Consider the following 21,969-nt stretch of genomic DNA (forward strand, 5'->3'; position numbering starts at 1 on the left):
TAATTTTCGAATTCTACCTCTCCTTTTGCATTTAAGATCCACAAAGAACTTTCCCTCATTAACAATTTGGCTACTTCAAAAGACTGTACAGATAAAATCTGATTCTTTCTGTTTATTTCTCACTTTTCCTGATAAAGAGTTGGTGCCTGAACAGTCTCCAAGGGCGACCAAAGAGGTGTTTTGCTTTTTAAATTTCATGGTGAATGAATGCATTTTCATACAACAGTTTTTATTCTTTTTGATAATCCAATTGCCCATCTTTTGTCAGTGGGAATCCCTTTAGATTAGTTCCTGTGTCCCTTTGACATGACCCTGTTTATATTGGATGTCTTCCTTGCTTTCTGGCACAAAGAAAAATATTCCCAGCTCTTGTGAATTTCTTGTCCCAGAAGTGGGAGCAGTGGTTTCTCCTTATTACCCTGGTACCAATTAAGGGAAAATCATATCAAACTCTGAAACTTTTATAAGACATTGTCTTACTTTAAAACTTTTAATTTTATAAAGATTTCCAGGGTTAACATCTTTTGCAGAAAACTTTCTTAATTTCTGATAATTTTGTAAGAATAAATTTTAAGAATTACTGTCATAGAGCATGATTGTTTTAATGCTGTTGTTTCGTATTGCCAAATTGTCCCTGAAAAGGTTATACCAATTTGTATTTCTACCAGCAGTATTTAGAAGTTATTCTATACTCCTGTCAATTTGCTATTATCCTTAACAAAAAGCAGTAGAAAGAAATGGTTTTTTAAAAAATTTTCTTTGTCTTTAATTATTAGTGAGGATGAACTTTTAATTTTTGAATTCAGGGGCAAGTTTTTGAGTTTATTGCACTCTGTGAATCGTGGCACATTCCTATTATGCATGCATGCAAGACTGCTATATATCCAGCTGTCTACCACCCGTCCATCTACCTCTTATCTATCATTACCTATCCATTCACCCATCATTTATCTATATCTACTTATGTATTGATTCCTATGTATTTCATGCTTCATTCCCATTCTCTTGGTGTTGCATGTAAGTATTTTATTATATTTCATGTATAACTTTTGACTCAAAACTTTTCTTGTAAAATGTGTATTGTTTTGTTTATATGTATTTTAATTTATATTGATTATATTATGTTATATATATCATTCTTTTTCCTGTTTTTTCCTATTAACCATTAAGTTCTAGGATCTATCTTTGTCGTTATTTGTATAGCAAATCCTTTGCTCTGACAACTGCAAAATTCTCCATGGTGTGCCACATTTTGCCCATTTCTTATTTCCTATGGTGGACTTCCAGGGAGCCTTCAATATTTCACCATCAAAAATATTTCCATATGGACCTTTTTGAAAAGTTCCCTGGAATTTCTGACTGTTGTATGCAGTAGTTAATTTGATTAAATAAGATCGTGGGATTTATTTCTATAAGCAGTAGAAAAATTTTTCTATATATGCACATCCTCATCAACATTTGGTGTTCTAATTTTGCAGACTAAAATACGTATTGTCTCATTGATTTAATTTGCATTTCTTCAAATATCAATGATTTTTGGCATCCTGTAATATGCTTGCTAAATTTATGTATGCATCTGTGCATTTCTAATTGCCTAATCATATCTATGCAGATTTTTGGAAGATGATCATTATTTTCCCAATTACTCTCCAGCCCTATCACAATCAATGTTGGGGTTATTATTCATATATTCTCTTTTCCTATTCTTTGATCTCAGCTTTAAAAAAAGCAATCACTTTATTAAGGTATTGATAAGCCCTGATTTCCACCTCTCTTGCAGCCTCTTCTGGATTGTTCTCTTTTATTTGAATACTTATTGCAAAAATATTTTCAGTGTCGGCATTTGGTGGTACATTTTTTGAGGGAATATACCTGGACTTATTTTTATTTAGCTCTTATATTTTTTTTTTTCACTTTTACATTTAAATGATACTGTGCTAAATAGAAAATTGTAGGTTTCAAGTTCTTATAGCATTTAAAAATATATTTCTCAGTTGTGTTTTTGCATAGAGAGAACTCTGATGGCAAGCTTGTTTCTCTGTAAAAGATTTGCTATTTCTTTTTTTTTTTTTTAACATCTTTATTGGAGTATAATTGCTTTACAATGGTGTGTTAGTTTCTGCTTTATAACAAAGTGAATCAGCTATACATAAACATATATCCCCATATCTCCTCCCTCTTGCATCTCCCTCCCAACATCCCTATCCCATCCCTCTAGGGGGTCACAAAGCACAGAGCTGATCTCCCTGTGCTATGTGGCTGCTTCCCACTAGCTATCGGTTTTACATTTGGTAGTGTATATATGTCCATGCCACTCTCTCACTTTGTCCCAGCTTACCCTTCCCCCCTCCCTGTGTCCTCAAGTCCATTCTCTAGTAGGTCTGCGTCTTTATTCCCGTCTTGCCCCTAGGTTCTTCATGACCTTTTTTTTTTTTTTTTTAGATTCCGTATATATGTGTTAGCATACGATATTTGTTTTTCTCTTTCTTACTTACTTCACTCTGAATGACAGACTCTAGCTCCATCCACCTCACTACAAATAACTCAATTTCGTTTCTTTTTATGGCTGAGTAATATTCCATTGTATATATGTGCCACATCTTCTTTATCCATTCATCTGTTGATGGACACTTAGGCTGCTTCCATGTCCTGGCTATTGTAAATAGAGCTGCAATGAACATTTTGGTAGAGGTCTCTTTTTGAATTATGGTTTTCTCAGGGTATATGCCCAGTAGTGGGATTGCTGGGTCGTATGGTAGTTCTACTTTTAGTTTTTTAAGGAACCTCCATACTGTTCTCCATAGTGGCTGTATCAATTTACATTCCACCAACAGTGGAGGAGGATTCCCTTTTCTCCACACCCTCTCCAGCATTTATTGTTTGTAATTTTTTGATGATGACCATTCTGATTGGTGTGAGGTGATACCTCACTGTAGTTTTGATTTGCGTTTCTCAAACGGTTAGTGATGTTGAGCATCCTTTCATGTGTTTGTGGGCAATCTGTATGTCTTCTTTGGAGAAATGTCTATTTAGGTCTTCTGCCCATTTTTGGATTGGGTTGTTTGTTTTTTTGATATTGAGCTGCATGAGCTGCTTGTAAACTTTGGAGATTAATCCTTTGTCAGTTGCTTCATTTGCAAATATTTTGTCCCATTCTGAGGGTTGTCTTTTCGTCTTGTTTATGGTTTCCTTTGCTGTGCGAAAGCTTTTAAGTTTCATTAGGTCCCATTTGTTTATTTGTGTTTTTATTTCCATTTCTCTAGGAGCTGGGTCAAAAAGGATCTTGCTGTGATTTATGTCATAGGGTGTTCTGCCTAAGTTTTCCTCTAAGGGTTTTATAGTGTCTGGCCTTACATTTAGGTCTTTAATCCATTTTGAGTTTATTTTTGTGTATGGTGTTAGGGAATGTTCTAATTTCATTCTTTTACATGTAGCTGTCCAGTTTTCCCAGCACCACTTATTGAAGAGGCTGTCTTTTCTCCATTGCATATTCTTGCCTTCTTTGTCAAAGATAAGGTGACCATATGTGTGTGGGTTTATCTCTGGGCTTTCTATCCTGTTCCATTGATCTATATTTCTGTTTTTCTGCCAATACCATACTGTCTTAACTACTGTAGCTTTGTAGTATAGCCTGAAGTCAGGGAGCCTGATTCCTCCGGCTCCATTTTTGTTTCTCAAGATTGCTTTGGCTATTCGGGGTCTTTTGTGTGTCCATACAAATTGTGAAAATTTTTGTTTTAGTTCTGTGAAAAATGCCATTGGTAGTTTGATAGGGATTGCACTGAATCTGTAGATTGCTTTGAGTAGTATAGTCATTTTTGCAATGTTGATTCTTCCAATCCAAGAACATGGTATGTCTCTCCATCTGTTTGTATCATCTTTAGTTTCTTTCATCAGGGTCTTATAGTTTTTTGCATAGAGGTCTTTTGTCTCCTTAGGTAGGTTTATTCCTTGGCATTTGATTCTTTTTATTGCAGTGGTAAATGAGAGTGTTTCCTTAATTTCTCTTTCAGATTTTTCATCATTAGTGTATAGGAATCCAAGAGATTTCTGTGCATTAATTTTGAATCCTGCTACTTTACCAAATTCATTGATTAGCTCTAGTAGTTTTCTGGTAGCATCTTTAGGATTCTCTATGTATAGTATCATGTCATCTGCAAACAGTGACAGCTTTACTTCTTTTTAAGATTTGGATTCCTTTTATTTCTTTTTCTTCTCTGGCTGCTGTGGCTAAAACTTCCAAATCTATGTTGGATAATAGTGGTGAGAAGGGACAACCTTGTCTTGTTCCTGATCTTAGAAGAAATGGTTTCAGTTTTTCACCATTGAGAACGATTTTGCCTACTTTCTGGAGGGTTTTTATCATAAATGGCTGTTGATTTTTCTCAAAAGCTTTTTCTACATCTATTGAGATGATCATATCGTTTTTCTTCTTCAATTTGTTAATATCATTTAACACATTGATTGATCTGTGTATATTGAAGAATCCTTGCATTCCTGGGATAAACCCCACTTGATCATGGTGTATGATCCTTTTAATGTGCTGTTGGAGTCTGTTTACTAGTATTTTGTTGAGGATTTTTGCATCTATGTTCATCAATGATATTGGCCTGTAGTTTTCTTTCTTTGTGACATCTTTGTCTGGTTTTGGTATCAGGGTGATGGTGACCTCATAGAATGAGTTTTGGAGTCTTCCTCCTCTGCTATGTTTTGGAAGAGTTTGAGAAGCAGAGGTGTTAGCTCTTTTCTAAATGTTTGATAGAATTCGCCTGTGAAGCCATCTGGTCCTGGGCTTTTGTTTGTTGGAAGATTTTTCATCACGGTCTCAATTTCAGTGCTTGTGATTGGTTTGTTTATATTTTCTATTTCTTCCTGGTTCAGTCTTGGAAGGTTGTGCTTTTCTAAGAATGTGTCCATTTCTTCCAGTTTGTCTATTTTATTGGCATGTAGTTGCTTGCAGTAATCTCTCATGATCCTTTGTATTTGTGCAGTGTCAGTTTTTACTTCTCCTTTTTAATTTCTAGTTCTGTTGATTTGAGTCTTCTCCCTTTTTTTCTTGATGAGTCTGGCTAATGGATTATCAATTTTGTTTATCTTCTCAAAGAACCGCTTTTAGTTTATTGAACTTTGCTATCGTTTCCTTCATTTCTTTTTCATTTATTTCTGATCTGATCTTTATGACTTCTTTCCTTCTGCTACCTTTGGGTTTTTTTTTTTTTTTTCTTTCTCTAATTGCTTTAGGTGTAAGTTTAAGTTGTTTATTTGAGGTGTTTCTTGTTTCTTGAGATAGGATTGTATTGCTATAAACTTCTCTCTTAGAATGGCTTTTGCTGCATCCCATAGCTTTTGGGGCGTCGTGTTTTCATTGTCATTTGTTTCTACGTATTTTTTGATTTCCTCTTTGATTTCTTCACCGATCTCTTGGTTATTTAGTAGTGTATTCTTTAGCCTCCATGTGTTTGTATTTTTGACAGATTTTTTCCTGTAATTGATATCTAGTCTCGTAACGTTGTGTTTGGAAAAGATACTTGATACGATTTCAATTTTGTTAAATTTACCAAGGCTTGATTTGTGAGCCAAGATATGATCTATCCTGGAGAATGTTCCATGAGCACTTGAAAAGAAAGTGTATTCTGTTGTTTTTGGGTGGAATCTCCTATAAATATCAATTAAGTCCATTTTGTTTAATGTATCATTTAAAGCTTGTGTTTCCTTATTTATTTTCATTTTGGATGATCTGTCCATTGGTGAAAGTGGGGTGTTAAAGTCCCCTACTATGATTGTGTTACCGTCGATTTCCCCTTTTATGGCTGTTAGCATTTGCCTTATGTATTGAGGTGCTCGTATGTTGGATGCATAAATATTTAGAATTGTTATATTTTCTTCTAGGATTGACCCCTTGATCATTATGTAGTGTCCCTCCTTGTCTGTTGTAATAGTCTTTGTTTTAAAGTCTATTTTGTCTGATATGAGAAATGCTACTCCAGCTTTCTTTTGATTTCCCTTTGCATGGAATATCTTTTTCCATACCCTCCCTTTCAGTCTGTATCCTTAGGTCTGAAGTGGGTCTCTTGTAGACAGCATATATACGAGTCTTGTTTTTGTACCCATTCAGCCAGTCTGTGTCTTTTGGTTGGAGCATTTAATCTATTTACATTTAAGGTAGTTATCAATATGTATGTTCCTATTACCATTTTCTTAGTTGTTTTGGGTTTTTTATTATAGGTATTTTCCTTCTCTTGTGTTTTCTGGCTAGAGAAGTTCCTTTAGCATTTGTGGTAAAGCTGGTTTGGTGGTGCTGAATTCTCTTAGCTTTTGCTTGTCTGTAAAGTTTTCAATTTCTCTGTCGAATCTGAGTGAGATCCTTGCTGGGTAGCATAATCTTAGTTGTAGATTTTCCCTTTCATCACTTTAACTATGTCCTGCCACTCCCTTCTGGCTTGCAGAGTTTCTGCTAAATGATCAGCTGTCAACCTTATGGGGATTCCCTTGTATGTTATTTGTTGTTTTTCCCTTGCTGCTTTTAACATTTTTCTTTGCATTTAATTTTTGATAGTTTGATTAATATGTGTCTTGGCATGTTTCTCCTTGGATTCATCCTCTGTGGTGGTCTCTGTGCTTCCTGGACTTGATTGACGATTTCCTTTCCCATATTAGGAAAGTTTTCAACTATAATCTCTTCAATATTTTCCCAGTCCCTCTCTTTTTCTCTTCTTCCTCTGGGACCCCTATAATTTGAATGTTGGTGCATTTAATGTTGTCCCAGAGGTCTGTGAGACTGTCCTCAATTCTTTTCATTCTTTTTTCCTTATTCTGCTCTGCAGTAGTTATTTCCACTATTTTATCTTTCAGGTCACTTATCTGTTCCTCTGCCTCAGGTATTCTGTTATTGATTCCTTCTAGAGAATTTTTAATTTCATTTATTGTGTTGTTCATCATGCTTTGTTTGGTCTTTAGTTCTTCTAGGTCCTTGCTAAACGTTTCTTGTATTTTCTGCATTCTATTTCCAGTATTTTGGATCATCTTTACTATCATTACTCTGAATTCTTTTTCAGGCACATTGCCTATTTCCTCTTCATATCTTTGGTCTGGTGTGTTTTTACCTTGCTCCTTCATCTGCTGTGTGTTTCTCTGTCTTCTCATTTTGCTTAACTTACTGTGTTTGGGGTCTCCTTTTCACAGGCTGCAGGTTCATAGTTCCTGTTGTTTTTGGTGTCTGCCCCCAGTGGCTAAGGTTGGTTCAGTGGGTTGTGTAGGCTTCCTGGTGGAGGGGACTGGTGCCTGTGTTCTGGTGGATGATGGTGGATCTTGTCTTTCTGGTGGGCAGGACTGCATCCAATGGTGTGTTTTGGGGTGTCCGTGACCTTATTATGATTTTTAGGCAGCCTCTCTGCTAATGGGTGGGGTTGTGTTGCTATCTTGCTAGTTGTTTGGCATAGGGTGTCCAGCTTGCAGGTTGTTATGTGGAGCTGGGTCTTAGCATTGAGATGGAGATGTCTGGGAGAGCTTTTGCCATTTGATATTACGTGAAGCCGTGAGGTCTCTGGTGGACCAATGTCCTGATCTCGGCTCTCCCACCTCAGCGTCACAGGCCTGACACCCGGCCCGAGCACCAAGACCCTGGCAGCCTCACAGCTCAGATGAAAAGAGAGAATAAAAGAAAGAAAGAAAAAATAAATAAAATAAATAAAGTTATTAAAATAAAAAATAAGTATTAAAAATAAAAAAAATTTTAAAGTAATTAAAAAACAAATAAACAAAAAAATGGACAGACAGAATTGTAGGACAGTTGGTAAAAGCAAAGCTATACAGACAAAATCACAAAAAAGCATACACATACCCACTCACAAAAAGAGAAAAAGGAAAAAAATATATATATCTATACATTAAAAAAAAGAAAGAGAGCAACCAAATCAATAAACAAATCTACCAATGATAATAAACTCTAAATACTTAACTAAGATAAACATAAAATCAGAAACAAATTAGATGCATAAAGCAAACTCCAAATCTACAGTTGCTGCCAAAGTCCACTGCCTCAATTTTGGGATGATTCATTGTCTATTCAGGTATTCCAGAGATGCAGGGTACATCAAGTTGATTGTGGAGATGTAATCCACAATCCTAAGGCAGCTGGGAGAAATTTCCCTTTCTCTTCTTTGTTTGCACAGGTTCAGCTTTGCAATTGGACCCGCCTCTGTGTGTAGGTCACCTGAGGACGTCTGTTCCCACTCAGACAGTATGTCGTTAAAGGAGCAGCTGATTAGGAGGCTCTGGCTCACTCCGACCAGGTGGAAGGAGGGGTATGGAATGCGGGGTGACCCCGTGGCGGCAGAGGCCGGCGTGACGTTGCACCAGCCTGAGGCGCGCTGTGTGTTCTCCCGGGGAAGTTGTCCCTGGATCAGGGGATCCTGGCGGTGGCGGGCTGCACAGGCTCCTGGGGGGGGAGGTATGGATAGTGACCTGTGCTTGCACACAGGCTTCTTGGTGGCTGCAGCAGCAGACTTAGCGTTTCATGCCCGTTACTGGTGTCCGCGCTGATAGCCGTGGCTCATGCCCATCTCTGGAACTCGTTTAGGCAGTGCTCTGAATCCCCTCTCCTCGCACACCACGAAACAATGGTCTCTTGCCTCTTAGGCAGTTCCAAGCTTGTTCCGGACTCCCTCCCGGGTAACTGTGGTGCACTAGCCCCCTTCAGGCTGTGTTCATGCAGCCAACCCCAGTCCTCTCCCTGGGCTCTGCAGAGCCTCAGCTCCCAGCCCCCATCTGCCCCAGTGGGTGAGCAGATGAACTTTTCAAGCTGGTGAGTGTGGTTGGCACCGATCCTCTGTGCGGGAATCTCTCCGCTTTGCCCTCTGTACCCCTGTTGCTGTGCTCTCCTCCGTGGCTCCAAAGCTTCTCCCCTGCCACCTACCATCTCAGCCAGTGAAGGGGCTTCCTAGTGTGTGGAAACTTTTCCTCCTTCACAGCTCCCTCCCAGAGTTGCAGGTCCCATCCCTATTCTTTTGTCTCTGTTTTTTCTTTTTTCTTTTGCCCTCCCCAGGTACGTGGGGATTTTCTTGCCTTTTGGGAAGTCTGAGGTCTTCTGCCGGTGTTCAGTTGGTGTTCTGTAGGAGTTGTTCCACATGTGGATGTATTTCTGATGTATTTGTGAGGAGGAAGGTGATCTCCACGTCTTACTCCTCCACCATCTTGAAGGTCTCTCCAGATCTGCTATTTCTATCTGGAAGCATTTAGAGTTGTATCATTGCCTTTGTTAGTCTTACATTCACTATATGTCTTTGTAGGATTTTTACTTGTCTCTCACTCTCTGAGCCTTTTCTGTCCACAGCCTTTTATTTAAATTTTTGTGACTCTTTGTTTAGCTCCTTAATACATTTTAAAGCTTATGTTATGTTTTTGATCTAATTTTTTGAATAAATTCACTTGACACATTTTATCTAGTTTTTAAAAATTCCATTGGGATCCTTATACTTCTTATTTTGTGAACCCATTGTCACTTGGGGGATGAGCTACTTTGTTTAGTAATGTGAGTTGAGAAAGGGCTGAATACAGGCTTCCAAGTGTTTGCCTATCTGGTGAACTTAAGGGGTGGAAGGGATGAACCCCAGTGCAGAGAGCCTCAGGTACAAAAGATCCAGTCTTGATTACTCCCGTTTTCCTCCTGTATATCGTCTCTCTTCTGCCTCTTCTAAAGCCTTAAGGAGAACGGCATAAGGAGGTTGCCTCCCTAAGTTGTAACTCGCCAGCCCTGGGTGATTGGACAGGGAGGGATGTAAAAGCAAATGTCTGGGGGCAGCTGCTTAATGGGCACCTGTTTATATAAGCCACATACCCCAATGGGGCTTTTGCTCCTTGGACCATCTGCACTGGCATCTGAAAAGTTGCCATTGATTTTTATGGTGAAGACATAGGAAATGATGATCCCAAACACACAGAAGAGAGGCCAGAGCAGTATTTACAAAGTTATTCTAACATATCCTGTCACTGGTCCTCCAACTGTCCTCTGTCCCAAGCTTCAGGCAACTACTTCCCCTCAACACATCTTTTAAATCAGCTTTAGTATCACTATGGAAAAGTTAGTTTCTGAAATACATTTTCCTTCTCACTTCTATAGTTATTCCAGGGTTAATTTTATAGAGGGAGCCAGAAGCCCCATGTTAAGTTGCCATATGGGCAGAAACCAGAAGTTCCTACTATGTTGAGTAAATATTTTTTTCACAGACTGATGTCCTATTTTACAAAGCATCTGTTCCTTTTTTTTGCCCACTTATCCTTTGGGGTCTTTATTTTTTAAAATTGATTTTATGAGCTATTTATGTATTATGGATATCATTATATTTCCTGCTATTTTAATACAATTTTTTTTAAAATGGTACAACCACTTTATTTATTTATTTATGGCTGTTTTGGGTCTTCATTGCTGCATGTGAGCTTTCTCTAGTTGTGGTGAGTGGGGCCTACTCTTCGTTGCGGTGCACAGGCTTCTCATTGCAGTGGCTTCCCTCATTGCAGAGCATGGGCTCTAGGCGCTCGGGCTTCAGTAGTTGTGGCACGTGGGCTCTAGAGCACAGGTTCAGTAGTTGTGGCACACGGCCTTAGTTGCTCTGTGGCAAATGGGATCTTCCCAGACCAGGGATCGAACACGTGGCCCCTGCATTGGCAGGCAGATTCTTAATCACTGCGCCACCAGGGAAGTTCAATAGAAATATTTTTAATGTAGATATTGAAATAAGGATATTTTCTCATTTTTTTTGCTTTCCTTTTATGTGCTGTTAGTGAATAAAATAAATTTTATATTTTCAATACAGGTAATTATATCTACCATGTCCATTGAGATGTCCTTCATTACTTTTAAGCTTAGAAAGTTCTAGGGATCAGAGGAGGTCAAGGATAGGAAAATTTTAAATCACTTAAATATATAGGATATATATGTGTGTGAACATCCTGATAAACATAAAGTAAAGAAAAAATCATGTCCAATAAATGTAAAAGGCATATGCATCAATGACTAGTAATATGGAGAAAAATGCTCAGACAAAATTGAGGCTTATATAAGTTGCTTAAAATATATATAAAACAAATCTTTTAAGACATTCTTTGGAATAAGGAAATCCCAGGATCCAGGAACCAGGATCCAAGAGTCTTGAGTTTTAAAGGCATTTGAAACTTTCTAAAGGATAAACTTACATGTTATTTAGCCTCTTTGAGTCTGAACTTAAAAAACCTTTTAAATGATGATGATAATATAATTGAAAATGCGTAGTTTTAACATTTTAAGCATTTTAAATTTAATAAAAACTTTATATATTAATCAATGGTAATAATGTTAATAATAAAAGTAACAAGAAGGGAAATGACCAACTGTAAGAAAATAAGAGAGAGTTAGTGGGCTGTTAAATTTTGTGTTCACCTTCTAAGAAGGATTATATAATATCCAGAAAGAATATAACCCCCCTCCCCAGCCAAATGATCTCACATCACTAATGTAAGAAAATGGTAGAATAATACTTAGGTGTTTTCTTTTTTTTAATTTATTTTTCTAATGAAGTATAGTTGATTTACAAACATTGGTTGATTTCTGCTGTACAGCAAAGTGATTCAGTTATACACATTATATACATTCTTTTTTGTATTCTTTTCCATTATGGTTTATCCTAGGATATTGAATATAGTTCCCTGTGCTATACAGTAGGACCTTGTTGTTTATTCATTCTATATGTAATAGTTTGCATCTACAACCCCAAACTTTCAGTCCATCCCTCTGAACGCCCCTCCCCCTTGGCAACCATAAGTCTGTTCTCTATGTCTGTGAGTCTGTTTCTGTTTCATAGACAGGTTCATTTGTGCCATAGTTTAGATTCCACATATAAGTGATATCATATGATATTTGTCTTTCTCTTTCTGCCTTACTTCACTTGTTTGATAATCTCTAGCTGTATCCATGTTGCTGTAAATGGCATTATTTCATTCTTTTTTTATGGCTAAGTAGCATGCTGTTGTATATATGTACCACATCTTCTTTATCCATTCATCTATCGATGGGCATTTAGGTTGTTTCCATGTCTTGGCAATTGTGAATAGTGCTGCAGTGAACATAAGGGTGCATGTATCTTTTTGGATTATAGTTTTGTCCAGATATATGCCCAGGAGTGGGATTGCAGGATCATATGATAATTCTAATTTTAGTTTTCTGAGGAACCTCTGTATTGTTTTCCATAGTGGCTGCACCAACTTACCTTCCCATCAACAGTGTAGGAGTGTTCCCTTTTCTCCACACCCTCTCCAACATTTGTTATTCGTAGACTTCTTAATGATGGCCATTCTGACAGGTGTGAGGTGGTACCTAGGTGTTTTCAATGATTCCAGGCTCAGACATCATATTTAAATCCTTCCACCTATTTTCCATTGCAACATCCAGGAGTGATGAAATGCACACACACAATATACCAGTGAACGTCTATGGACATTGATTAAACTCTTCAGTGGTTAATAAAGTAGATCAAAGGTCAACACTATTGTGTTGGTTAACCAAGACGTAAGTTCAGCTGTAGGTAACAGAAACTAAAAAAACAGTGGCTAAATTGAGATAATTTCATTTTCTCAGACATGTAACTATTTTTAGGTAGGTGTTTGCCAGCTGATATGGCGGCTATGTTCCGGAGACCTACACCCCTTCCGTCGTTTTTATTTTCTCTGAAATATAATTGACATATAACTTTGAGTAAGTTTAAGGTATACACTGTGATAATTTGATGCATTTATATTTTGCAGTGTGATTACCACCATAGCGTTTCCTAACAACTCCATCCCATCACATAATTATCATTTCTTTTTTCTGTTGAGAACATTTATCATCTGGTCTCTCAGCAACTTTGAAATATATAGTACAGTATTGTTGACTACAATCACAATGCTGTGCATTAGATCTCCAGAACTTGTTCATCTTCTATCTGTAAGTTTGTCCATTCTATCTGTCCATTCTACTCTCTGTTTCTGTCCATTCTACTGTCCATTCTACTCTCTTCTATGAGTTTGACCTTTCTTAGATTCCACATATTAGTGATATACAGTATTTGTCTTTCTCTGTCTGACTTATCTCACTTAACATAATGCCCTCAAGTTTCATCCATGTTGTCATATCTGTATCTGTATCTATATCATCTATATCTATATCTGTATCTGCCTCATGTCTTCTTTATCCATTCATTTGTTGACAATGCTTAGGTTGTTTCCATGTCTTGGCTATTGTGAATAATGGTGCAATAAACATTGGAGTGCAGATATATTTTCAGTATCCTGTTATCATTGACTCTTTCCATTTAAATGCTGTGCTAGAATGCTGCCATCATCTGTCCAATATGGCTCACCCCCATGATTATACTCTAAGCAGCAGGATGGAAGAAAGCAAAGAAAAAGAACATGCCCCTCCCTTTAAGAATATAATCCAGAAATTGCACACTTGCTTTCTCTTACCTCTCAGTGGCAGATCTTAGTCAAAGGTCTATTTTTGCTACAAATTTAATGGGGAATTTAGTCTTTATTCTGCACAAATATTGAGCTAAACATAATACTCTGAGAGTAAAGCAGAGGATGGATATTAAGGGGAGTATCAGCAACCTCAGCATATTGGTTCTTTGGGCATTAGACTGCTTTCCTACTCAAATCCAAATTTGTATATTTTCCTTTGATTTGGAATTGGTTGTCTATTATGTTGTCTTAAATTCTTAATAATTACAGATGTATAACCAGAACATGAATTCCTGGCAAGTTTTGAATTAACATTTAAAGAAATACAAAGTGATCACTCAGATCCTACTTTATAAACCCATCAAGATTGATTCACTATCAATAAAACCTTTGAGATTAATGAATAGTAAGAAAAGAATCATTGGATAGAAGGAGAAAAGTACAATCTAATAAAACATACTAATTCCATTATGCATTTTAAGAATGAATATTTATTAAGCACCTACTATATTTCAGATATTCAGACAGGTCTAGACACTGTCATTAAAATGGTGAGACCAAGCCACCTTGGTCCCTGCCAGCAAGAAAGGGAGCATGGAGTTACTCAGATCATCACACAAATAAGTGTGATTGGAGCTGAGGTAATTGCTGTGAAGAAAGTTAAATGGTGCCAGGAGAACATATACTAGGGGCATGTACCCAGTGGAAGAGATCAAGGGAGTGATAATTTAACTGTGAGCTGAAGGATGAATTGTCTCTGAAAAGAGATCTAGTTCTCATAGAAGCAAGAAGTCCAAAAGATCCCTCCTTCTCCCTTCTTTATTCTCTCCTTCCCTCTCCCTTCTTTCCCCTCCCCTTCTTCCTTGTCTGTCCACCTTATCCCCTTTCCCCCTCCATTTTCTTTTCCTTCCATCTTCCCATTTTCCTTCTTTCTCCTTCCCTCCTTTATCCTTCCCTCCTTTCTTCTCTGTTTCCTCCCTCCCTTCCTCCTGCCCTTCCTACCTTCCTTCCTTCCTCCCTTCCTTCCCTCCTTCCTTCCTTCCCTCCTTCTCCTCTTTACATAGATTGTATCCATCTCTGCTTATTTCTCTAACTGGGCCATGCCACTGTTCTGAAGATAACTTGGCTCCAAGTCCAGGTTTTGTAAATAGCCTATGTGCAAGTTAAGGTTCCATAGAGATTTTTAAGAAACTAGGGCAGGGGTACCAGTAAGAGATGGGGTGAAATTTACACATGATGAATCATTTGCCAAATAAGTCTACGTTCTTTTTTTTTTTTTTTTTTTTTTCACAGTCCAGGTCTTTTATTTTCTTTACACCCATCATGCCATGAATTCATAGGGAATGGGCTCCAACAGTTCAGGCTCCTTTCCATTGGTTCTCACGAAGTGTGCTTCTCTGGGTGGAGCAGGCTGGCGCTTCAGCTGAACCCAAGTACCTTTCTCTTTGGCTTCCTTCTTTTTCTGATCATTTTCCTTCACCCGTTTCAGGAAGCTATCTCGGCTCTTAGAGTGCTTAATATGCTCGATACGCACATTAATTCTCTTGGCAAGAATCTTGCCCTTAACTTGTTTGTTTACAATGATGCCAACAGCATGCTGGGTAACATCGTAGACTCTCCCAGTTTTGCCATGGTAACATTTGTGGGGCATTCCTTTTTGAACAGTGCCCATTCCCTTGATATCTACAATATCACCTTTCTTGTAGATTCGCATGTATGTGGCCAAAGGAACAACTCCATGTTTTCTAAAAGGCCTAGAGAACATGTAGTGGGTGCCCCTCCTCTTTCCCTTTGTGTTGGTCATTTTGGCGAATTACTGGAAGATGGCGGTTCCGGCCGAAAAGGAGTCTACTTTCTTTACTCTAGCTGATTTTGACTGTGTTTTGGCCACTCTTACAGTAATGGAGAAGAATCCTTGATCTTGCCGTTGAACGCCTCTGGGTCTCTTAAAATTTAAAACTTAGTCCTTCTTTGATGAATTCAGTCTCTCTTGGGTCAATGATCAGTTTCTTAGCACCTCTGCCCTCGGTCGTTTTTACATCCCTCCCTCTGCTTCCTGGCCAGTATCTCCTCACTACCACTACTGTCACCACCATAGCCCTGCCTCCTGCCAACATTCAGGACCAGAAGGAAGCTTATAGAACATCATAGTGATGGGGAGTGTGGTTCACTGGCTCCTGCTGACCTCTGGTTGAGGCGTAGCTCCTCTTGACAGCTCTTTGGTTGTTGATTTATCTCCTTGCTGTCTTTGCTCCTGACTTTTCTGTGGCTGCTGTAAGTTGTAGTCTCCTTTCTCAGCATAGGCAGTCCCTGGTAATTGCTCCCATGGAGACTGGCCACCATCTCTCTATTATGTCTATCCCCTGCCCTCAACCTCTCACTAGTACCACAGATTCCCAGAGATTCCTCTTTTGATTCCTGGTTTGGGAAGTTGATGCTGTGTCTTTCTGCTGGAAGATCACGATCTTGCATCTTAAGCTATCTTCTGAATCTACCAGTAAGACAAAAAGGAATTTCTGGATTCTCTAAATGCCAAACACAGACTGAGCAGAAACAGGGAGCTATTTCAAGTCCATTCACCTGGGCCCTCCCCTCAGTCATTTCTATTCTTATCACTCAGGCACCATGTTCAACATGGTACCATGACAACCTCAGAGCTCCTCTGAAAGGCATGCAGTCTTTGGAGATTGTGAACAAGCAGTAACTCATTTATTCTGGAAATCTACTGAACTATTTGCATGTTTTTACAGTCTCACAACTTCTCCCATCTCCTCCAGTCTCCCTGTTTGACTTTGGGGCTTCCTTGGAGGGTTATATAAAGAAGGCTTCCATCTTCCCCTCAGACTTCTTTTTTTTCCTTTTCTCTTTCTGTCAGTCAAGGGTAGTCCTAAGTCATTTCCTTCTGCTTGCCAAGATGGTATTTGCCCTCCACCTGCCTATGGAAATAAGTACTAAAGTCATATCTGTCTTAATAACAGAAGAGCTGCAGAGAAAAATTCAAATTACACAGGGAAAAATACCATCAGGGAATATTTTAAAGTGTATCACCCTGCTATAGGGTGGAGGGACAGATATTCCAGACAGAAGGAACAGTTTGTAGAGAGTCTCTGAGGTGGGAAGGAGCAAGGCCACTTTGGCGGGAATGGGGGGGGGGGCAGTGAGGGTCCTAGGAGATGGGGCTGGAGGCGATGCTGACCAGATGATGAAGAGCCTCCTAGACCATGTGAAAGGGGTTTTGTCGAAAATGTTTATATCCAGGTAAGGAACCTGGCTGTGGTTTTTTCTGATTTCGCAAAAAGCACAAACAAACAGCAGCAAAAAAAAAAAAATCCTTCCTCTTCTAGGCATCCTGTTGCATTTTATTTCAGCTTAAGATCTGATACCTTTCACGCTTCCATGCAGTAAGTGCAGAATAGATGATGACACAGAAACCCACGGATAATCAGCCCAGGGTGAACATAAGGGGATTTATGGGGTGGGGGTTATTGTGCTAGAGATGTGTTACTCTTTTCTGTTCATTTCTGCTGTCACCATTGCTAGTTGTGGCAAAGAGAAAAGAGGAAACAAATTCCAGGTCTAGACTGCACCAGGGTCTTATAGGCCTGCTGGTCATCTTGGTGACAGTTTTAGAATCTGATTATGGTCTCTGTAGACAGCAGAAAGGAGAAGATTGAAAACGTAACGGAAACATTTCAAAGCAGCATGTGCAGTCTGAGTTGTGGACCTTTCCTTCAGGTCAACGTGACCAAGAACTACACCGCCTGTCACATTACAGTTTACTGTTATCATCCAGGAAAGAGACAGGATGGAGGTTTGGGTAGAGCTATTTGTTCAGGTGTGTTTGCAACACTTGTTGTTTATCTTGCACTCTTTGGAATAACATGCCACCTCAGCCTAAACTCAGCATTTGTTATTTTCAGTGTTAGAATGCACTTAATCTTTTTTTAGTGAGGAGATTTTGGAGAGCAGCCTAATGAGATTTCTTGTCAACAGTTTTTGTTTCCTGAGTTTTATAAGGTGGTTAGTGTGACTTTGGAGAGCAGATTAAAATTGTTTGAAATTGCGAGAAGAGAAAGTAATCCTTCACTTAATCAGGACAAATCAAAATGAAAGAGAAAGAAAGAAAAGGAAAAAGGTCATACTTTCAAGTTTTCAAATATATGTCTTCTGAAAACTAGTAATTTCCACAATTGAGTCGAGACATCTGATCTAATTCCAGCTTCAATACTAATGATCCTTATGGCTTTGGACAAATCCTTTGATATGCTGGTGGCTCAACTTTTGGAAATTAAAAAAAAAAATTTGCATAGATGAGATACTATCTTATTTTTCCTCTTACGTCTTACTGTGCTGTAATAGTTCATTTTGACAGGACCATTGTGTGCCCAGACATGTCGTCAAACATTATCCTTAGTATGTCTGTGAGGGTATTCTAGATGAGATTAACATTTGACTCAGTAGACTGAGTAAAGCAGATTGCCCTCCCTAACGTGGGTGGGCCTCATCCCATCACTTGAAGGCCTGAGTAGAACAAAAAAGACTGACTCTCCTGTGAATAAGAAGGAATTTCCTCCTGCCTGACCACCTTGAGCTGGAACATTGGATTTTTATTCCTGCCTTCTAACTCAGGTGGAAACATTGGCTCTTCCTGGGTTTCCAGTCTGCAGACCTATGGACTTGGGAACTACACCATCATCTCTCCTGGGTCTCCAGCTTCCCGTCTGCAGATCTTGGGACTTGTCAGCCTCCATAACTGCATGAGCCAATTCCTTATAATAAATGTTTATATATATATGTATATATATATATATATATATATATATATATATATATATACACACACACACACACACACACACATATACACATATATATATTCACACACACACATATATGTATATATTCTGTTTCTCTGGAGAACTCTAATACACATGCTGATGATTTTTTTAGCAGCTATTCTGGAAAATGAAGACAAACTCCTCACTGGCACCATGGGCCTGCTCCTATAAACCAGTTTTATGTTTGCTTCTCAGAATGTATATCTTTTCATTCTGAGAGGAAAGAATGTTGAAGAAATGTATTGCTCATTGACTTTTGCTGTGTGGCACACATCTCTAACTCCCTTGAACCACTTCTGAACGTAAATGAAATAAACACAATCAAAGGATCAGATTTTTCATAATTAACAAGTCTTTGGTATAAAATTAGAGATCAAATATTTTGTCTTCCCTTAATCTTCTGTCATTTTACTTATTTGCCATTCACTTTTACTGCCTTGAGGCTATTCCTGGCTGACTCAGCCTCGTCTCAGGAAGGAACCACTCATCTGGAATCTGGCCAGGGGCACAGCTTGGCTTCCAAAGCCTCTTTCATCTTTCCAGGAAGCTGCCAACTCACGTCTTAGTTTGCATTTCTGGAGAACATCAGTAGGAACATGGGCCTAAGCACTCATGTAGAAGATGTTGGGGAGCATATAATATACTTCGGTGCTAAAATTATAATGAAAAATATACCAGCACTTTATTTAGATTCAGTTTCTTATGGAAATTCTCCCAGATTTAAAATTCTGTACTGATGGCTTAATGTCTAGTTGATAATTGAATATTTTTCTATAAACAAATAGGTAACTTGTTATTAAAATATAACAACAGAGAATAAACTTCTTGTTTAATTAGGAGACTTAGCTGATTTTCCCCTCCAAAATCCTAAAATTAAGGCTTTCCATGTCTACCTTTATGTCTTGAACATCTGAAAAATAAGCATAAATACTGAGAATTTTATCATTGATATTTCATGAAAAATCATGTGAAATGCTCTTAGAGATATGGGGCAGGTCTACACCAGAAAATAAAACAAAGATTTGTGGGAATTATCTAGACATTTTAAGCAAAACGTGCATTTTTATTTTAGTATTACTTTAAGACCCTTCTAGCACTTATATGCTATTCATTCCTTTGCTGTTTTTGAATTTTAGTAACTGATTTGTATCTATACCTTATTTTGTTAGTATAGACAAGTATAGTCATGAATACAGAGGTAATTTCAAGTACTAAATGAAGATTTTTATAATATAATCAAAATGTTTTTACCATAGTCTCTATAACACACTGGTGTTTTTACAAATGAATTTACACGCTTATTTAGAAATGTGCTTCATCGGAAAAATAGTATAGTATTCATTGCTAGCAAAAAACTGAAAAATGGAACTAAAATCATGATAATTGAAAACCTAAATCTGAAGGTGAAAAGCTTCAAGGCTAAGCTGTGTTTTGCTGCAAATGTAGGCGAATTATAGGCTTGTTCTTATAATTCAGGTGTAAAAGCCAGAAGGTATTTGAAGCTGAGCAACATCAAGAATTAACATGCTTAGAATTAAATTGCAATAAGAGAAATTCAAAGGAAATTATTGTCATTGGTATACAAATTGTCTTTCTAGAATACTGTTTGTCATTTTTCTTACCCATATTTATTACTCATATTTATTCTTGTATAAGGTCACTTTTTTAACCCCTTAAAAAGTATAAAGTCCCTATGTAATATATATTTATTACATTTATATATTTATTACATATACATGTATACCTTTTTAAGGGGTTAAAAAGGTGATCTATCTATCTATCTATCTATCTATCTATCTATCTATCTATCTATTGAGAGAAAAGAGGGGAGGAGGAAGGAGGGAGGGAGAAAGTTAGGAAAGACAGAGGGGGAAGGAGGATCACAGAACCTGGAGTAAATATCCTCGTGTTGGACTAAGCTGTTCTAGAAAAGTTTTTCACATAGACATGTCTTTCTGGTCAGAATAGGGTTATCATTCTGCTTGTCAGTTCAGTCATGATTATTTCTCCTCTTCTATGCCAATCAAATAAATTTCCTTTCATTTGCAGATTATATCAGGAAATCAATATTGTTAGTAAATTGAGTCTGATAAGAGCCTTAGATTCAGAATTAACTTTCTTCCAATGAACACATCATTGTCAAATTTCTCCTGGCTGGTGCATAGGAAAGACATGAATTATACTATGCAACTGTTATACTATGCAACTGTTATGTCACTTTGCTGGTCTCATGCATTCAATCAGCTCTACTGCTCATTACACAATTAACAATTCACTGCAGTGCTGCCAAGATTGTAATGATATTTTCCAACAGTGCAAAACACACCAGGAAGTTAGATTTTTTTTTTGTTTTAATTATTTTTTTTCCCACTGTATATCAACAACGACTTAGTCTTTAAGACACAGACCAGGGTGTCCTTCTCTGGAAAGCCTCCTTCGGTGCCCTCAGCTGTTCTCTCATATCCCCTGTGCTTTCTTTTAACATAGCAAATATTGTATTATAATGATAATGTTAATTTTCTATATCCCCAACTAGATTTTCAGCAAGTCAAGATTTAGTGGTCCTTATCTCTAAATATTCAGTATCTGGTATATAAATAGGGACTCAAATATTTGCTGAATGAACTAATCACTAGGCAAATGTATAGAAATTTTCACTTCCCTGAGTCCATTTCATTCTAGGAATTCACCAGGTAGAAAAAGAGGAAGAGCCATATCCGGCAAATCATACAGTATGGACAGAGAGAGGATAGGTGAAGAGCTTGGTGTATTTGGGGGACAGCACAGAGTTTAACAGGGGCCTAGCACTATGTGTACTGGTAGAGACGAGGGAAGCACTGTTTGTTCTTCGACACAGTGCTCAAATATTCTCTCTTTGGAAAGGACTCATCAGACCTTTTTCCTTTTCTTTCACCCCAACCAGAATTTACTACTCTTTTTTTTGCCATTACTTTATAATGTTCATATTTCCATTCTACTATTGTACTTTAAATATTTTATTGCAAGTGTTTACTTGCCCATCTTCCTTGCTTCAGCTCTTGGCGGAATAGTGGAGAGAACCCGGAATTTGCAGTTTGACATATTTCGGTTGAAATCCTGACTTTGCTACTTAACTGGGTAATTAATGATAAACAGTCACTTAGTTTCCTTGAACCCTTTTAGTTTCCTTGAACCCTAGTTTCTTTGTCAGTAAAATGTGGAAAATAGTACAAACTCCACAGCAGTGTCATGATCACGTATATTAGGTGCATGACAGATACTCGATCAATTATATTTCCCTTTCTCTTTCACCTTCCCTGAAGACAAGAATCATGTTTTATTAATTTACTCCTAGCAGGTACATTCCCTGACACCTAGGGGATGTTTAATAGATGCTGTTGAATGAATAAAGTATGTGTTTATTTAAATGTTTAATATAAATGTGTGTGTGTGTGTGTGTGTGTAAGAGTAGATATTCAGGAACTTTATTTGTAACTTATAACTTCTAAATTTAGTATTTCAGGGCATATACTACTACAGTAGTTCCCATATCTATCTACTCTACCATCCTGGCCAAATTTCAGGCCAACCTGAATTTATCTGTGGAAGATGGGAGGAACGTTCTAGGCATTCCACTTGCTCAGGGTACTCCTATAGGAAAAGCTGGGGAGATAATCATGCA

At 37.9% G+C, this 21,969-nt stretch overlaps 1 protein-coding gene and 1 long non-coding RNA gene across 2 annotated transcripts in view; one reads left to right on the forward strand and one right to left on the reverse strand.

The window, feature by feature from the left end:
- Positions 1–21,969, forward strand: part of LOC132371955 (uncharacterized) — a 329,599-nt gene that overhangs the window by 238,849 nt on the left and 68,781 nt on the right. The window lies entirely within an intron of this gene.
- Positions 14,745–15,284, reverse strand: LOC132371498 (large ribosomal subunit protein eL21-like). The gene has a single exon (XM_059932761.1). The coding sequence runs from the start codon at positions 15,272–15,274 to the stop codon at positions 14,792–14,794; it is 483 nt and encodes a 160-aa protein (XP_059788744.1). The 5' UTR covers positions 15,275–15,284; the 3' UTR covers positions 14,745–14,791.

This window comes from Balaenoptera ricei, chromosome 9 (assembly GCF_028023285.1).
Source record: "Balaenoptera ricei isolate mBalRic1 chromosome 9, mBalRic1.hap2, whole genome shotgun sequence".
Classification (NCBI taxonomy): Eukaryota; Metazoa; Chordata; class Mammalia; order Artiodactyla; family Balaenopteridae; genus Balaenoptera; species Balaenoptera ricei.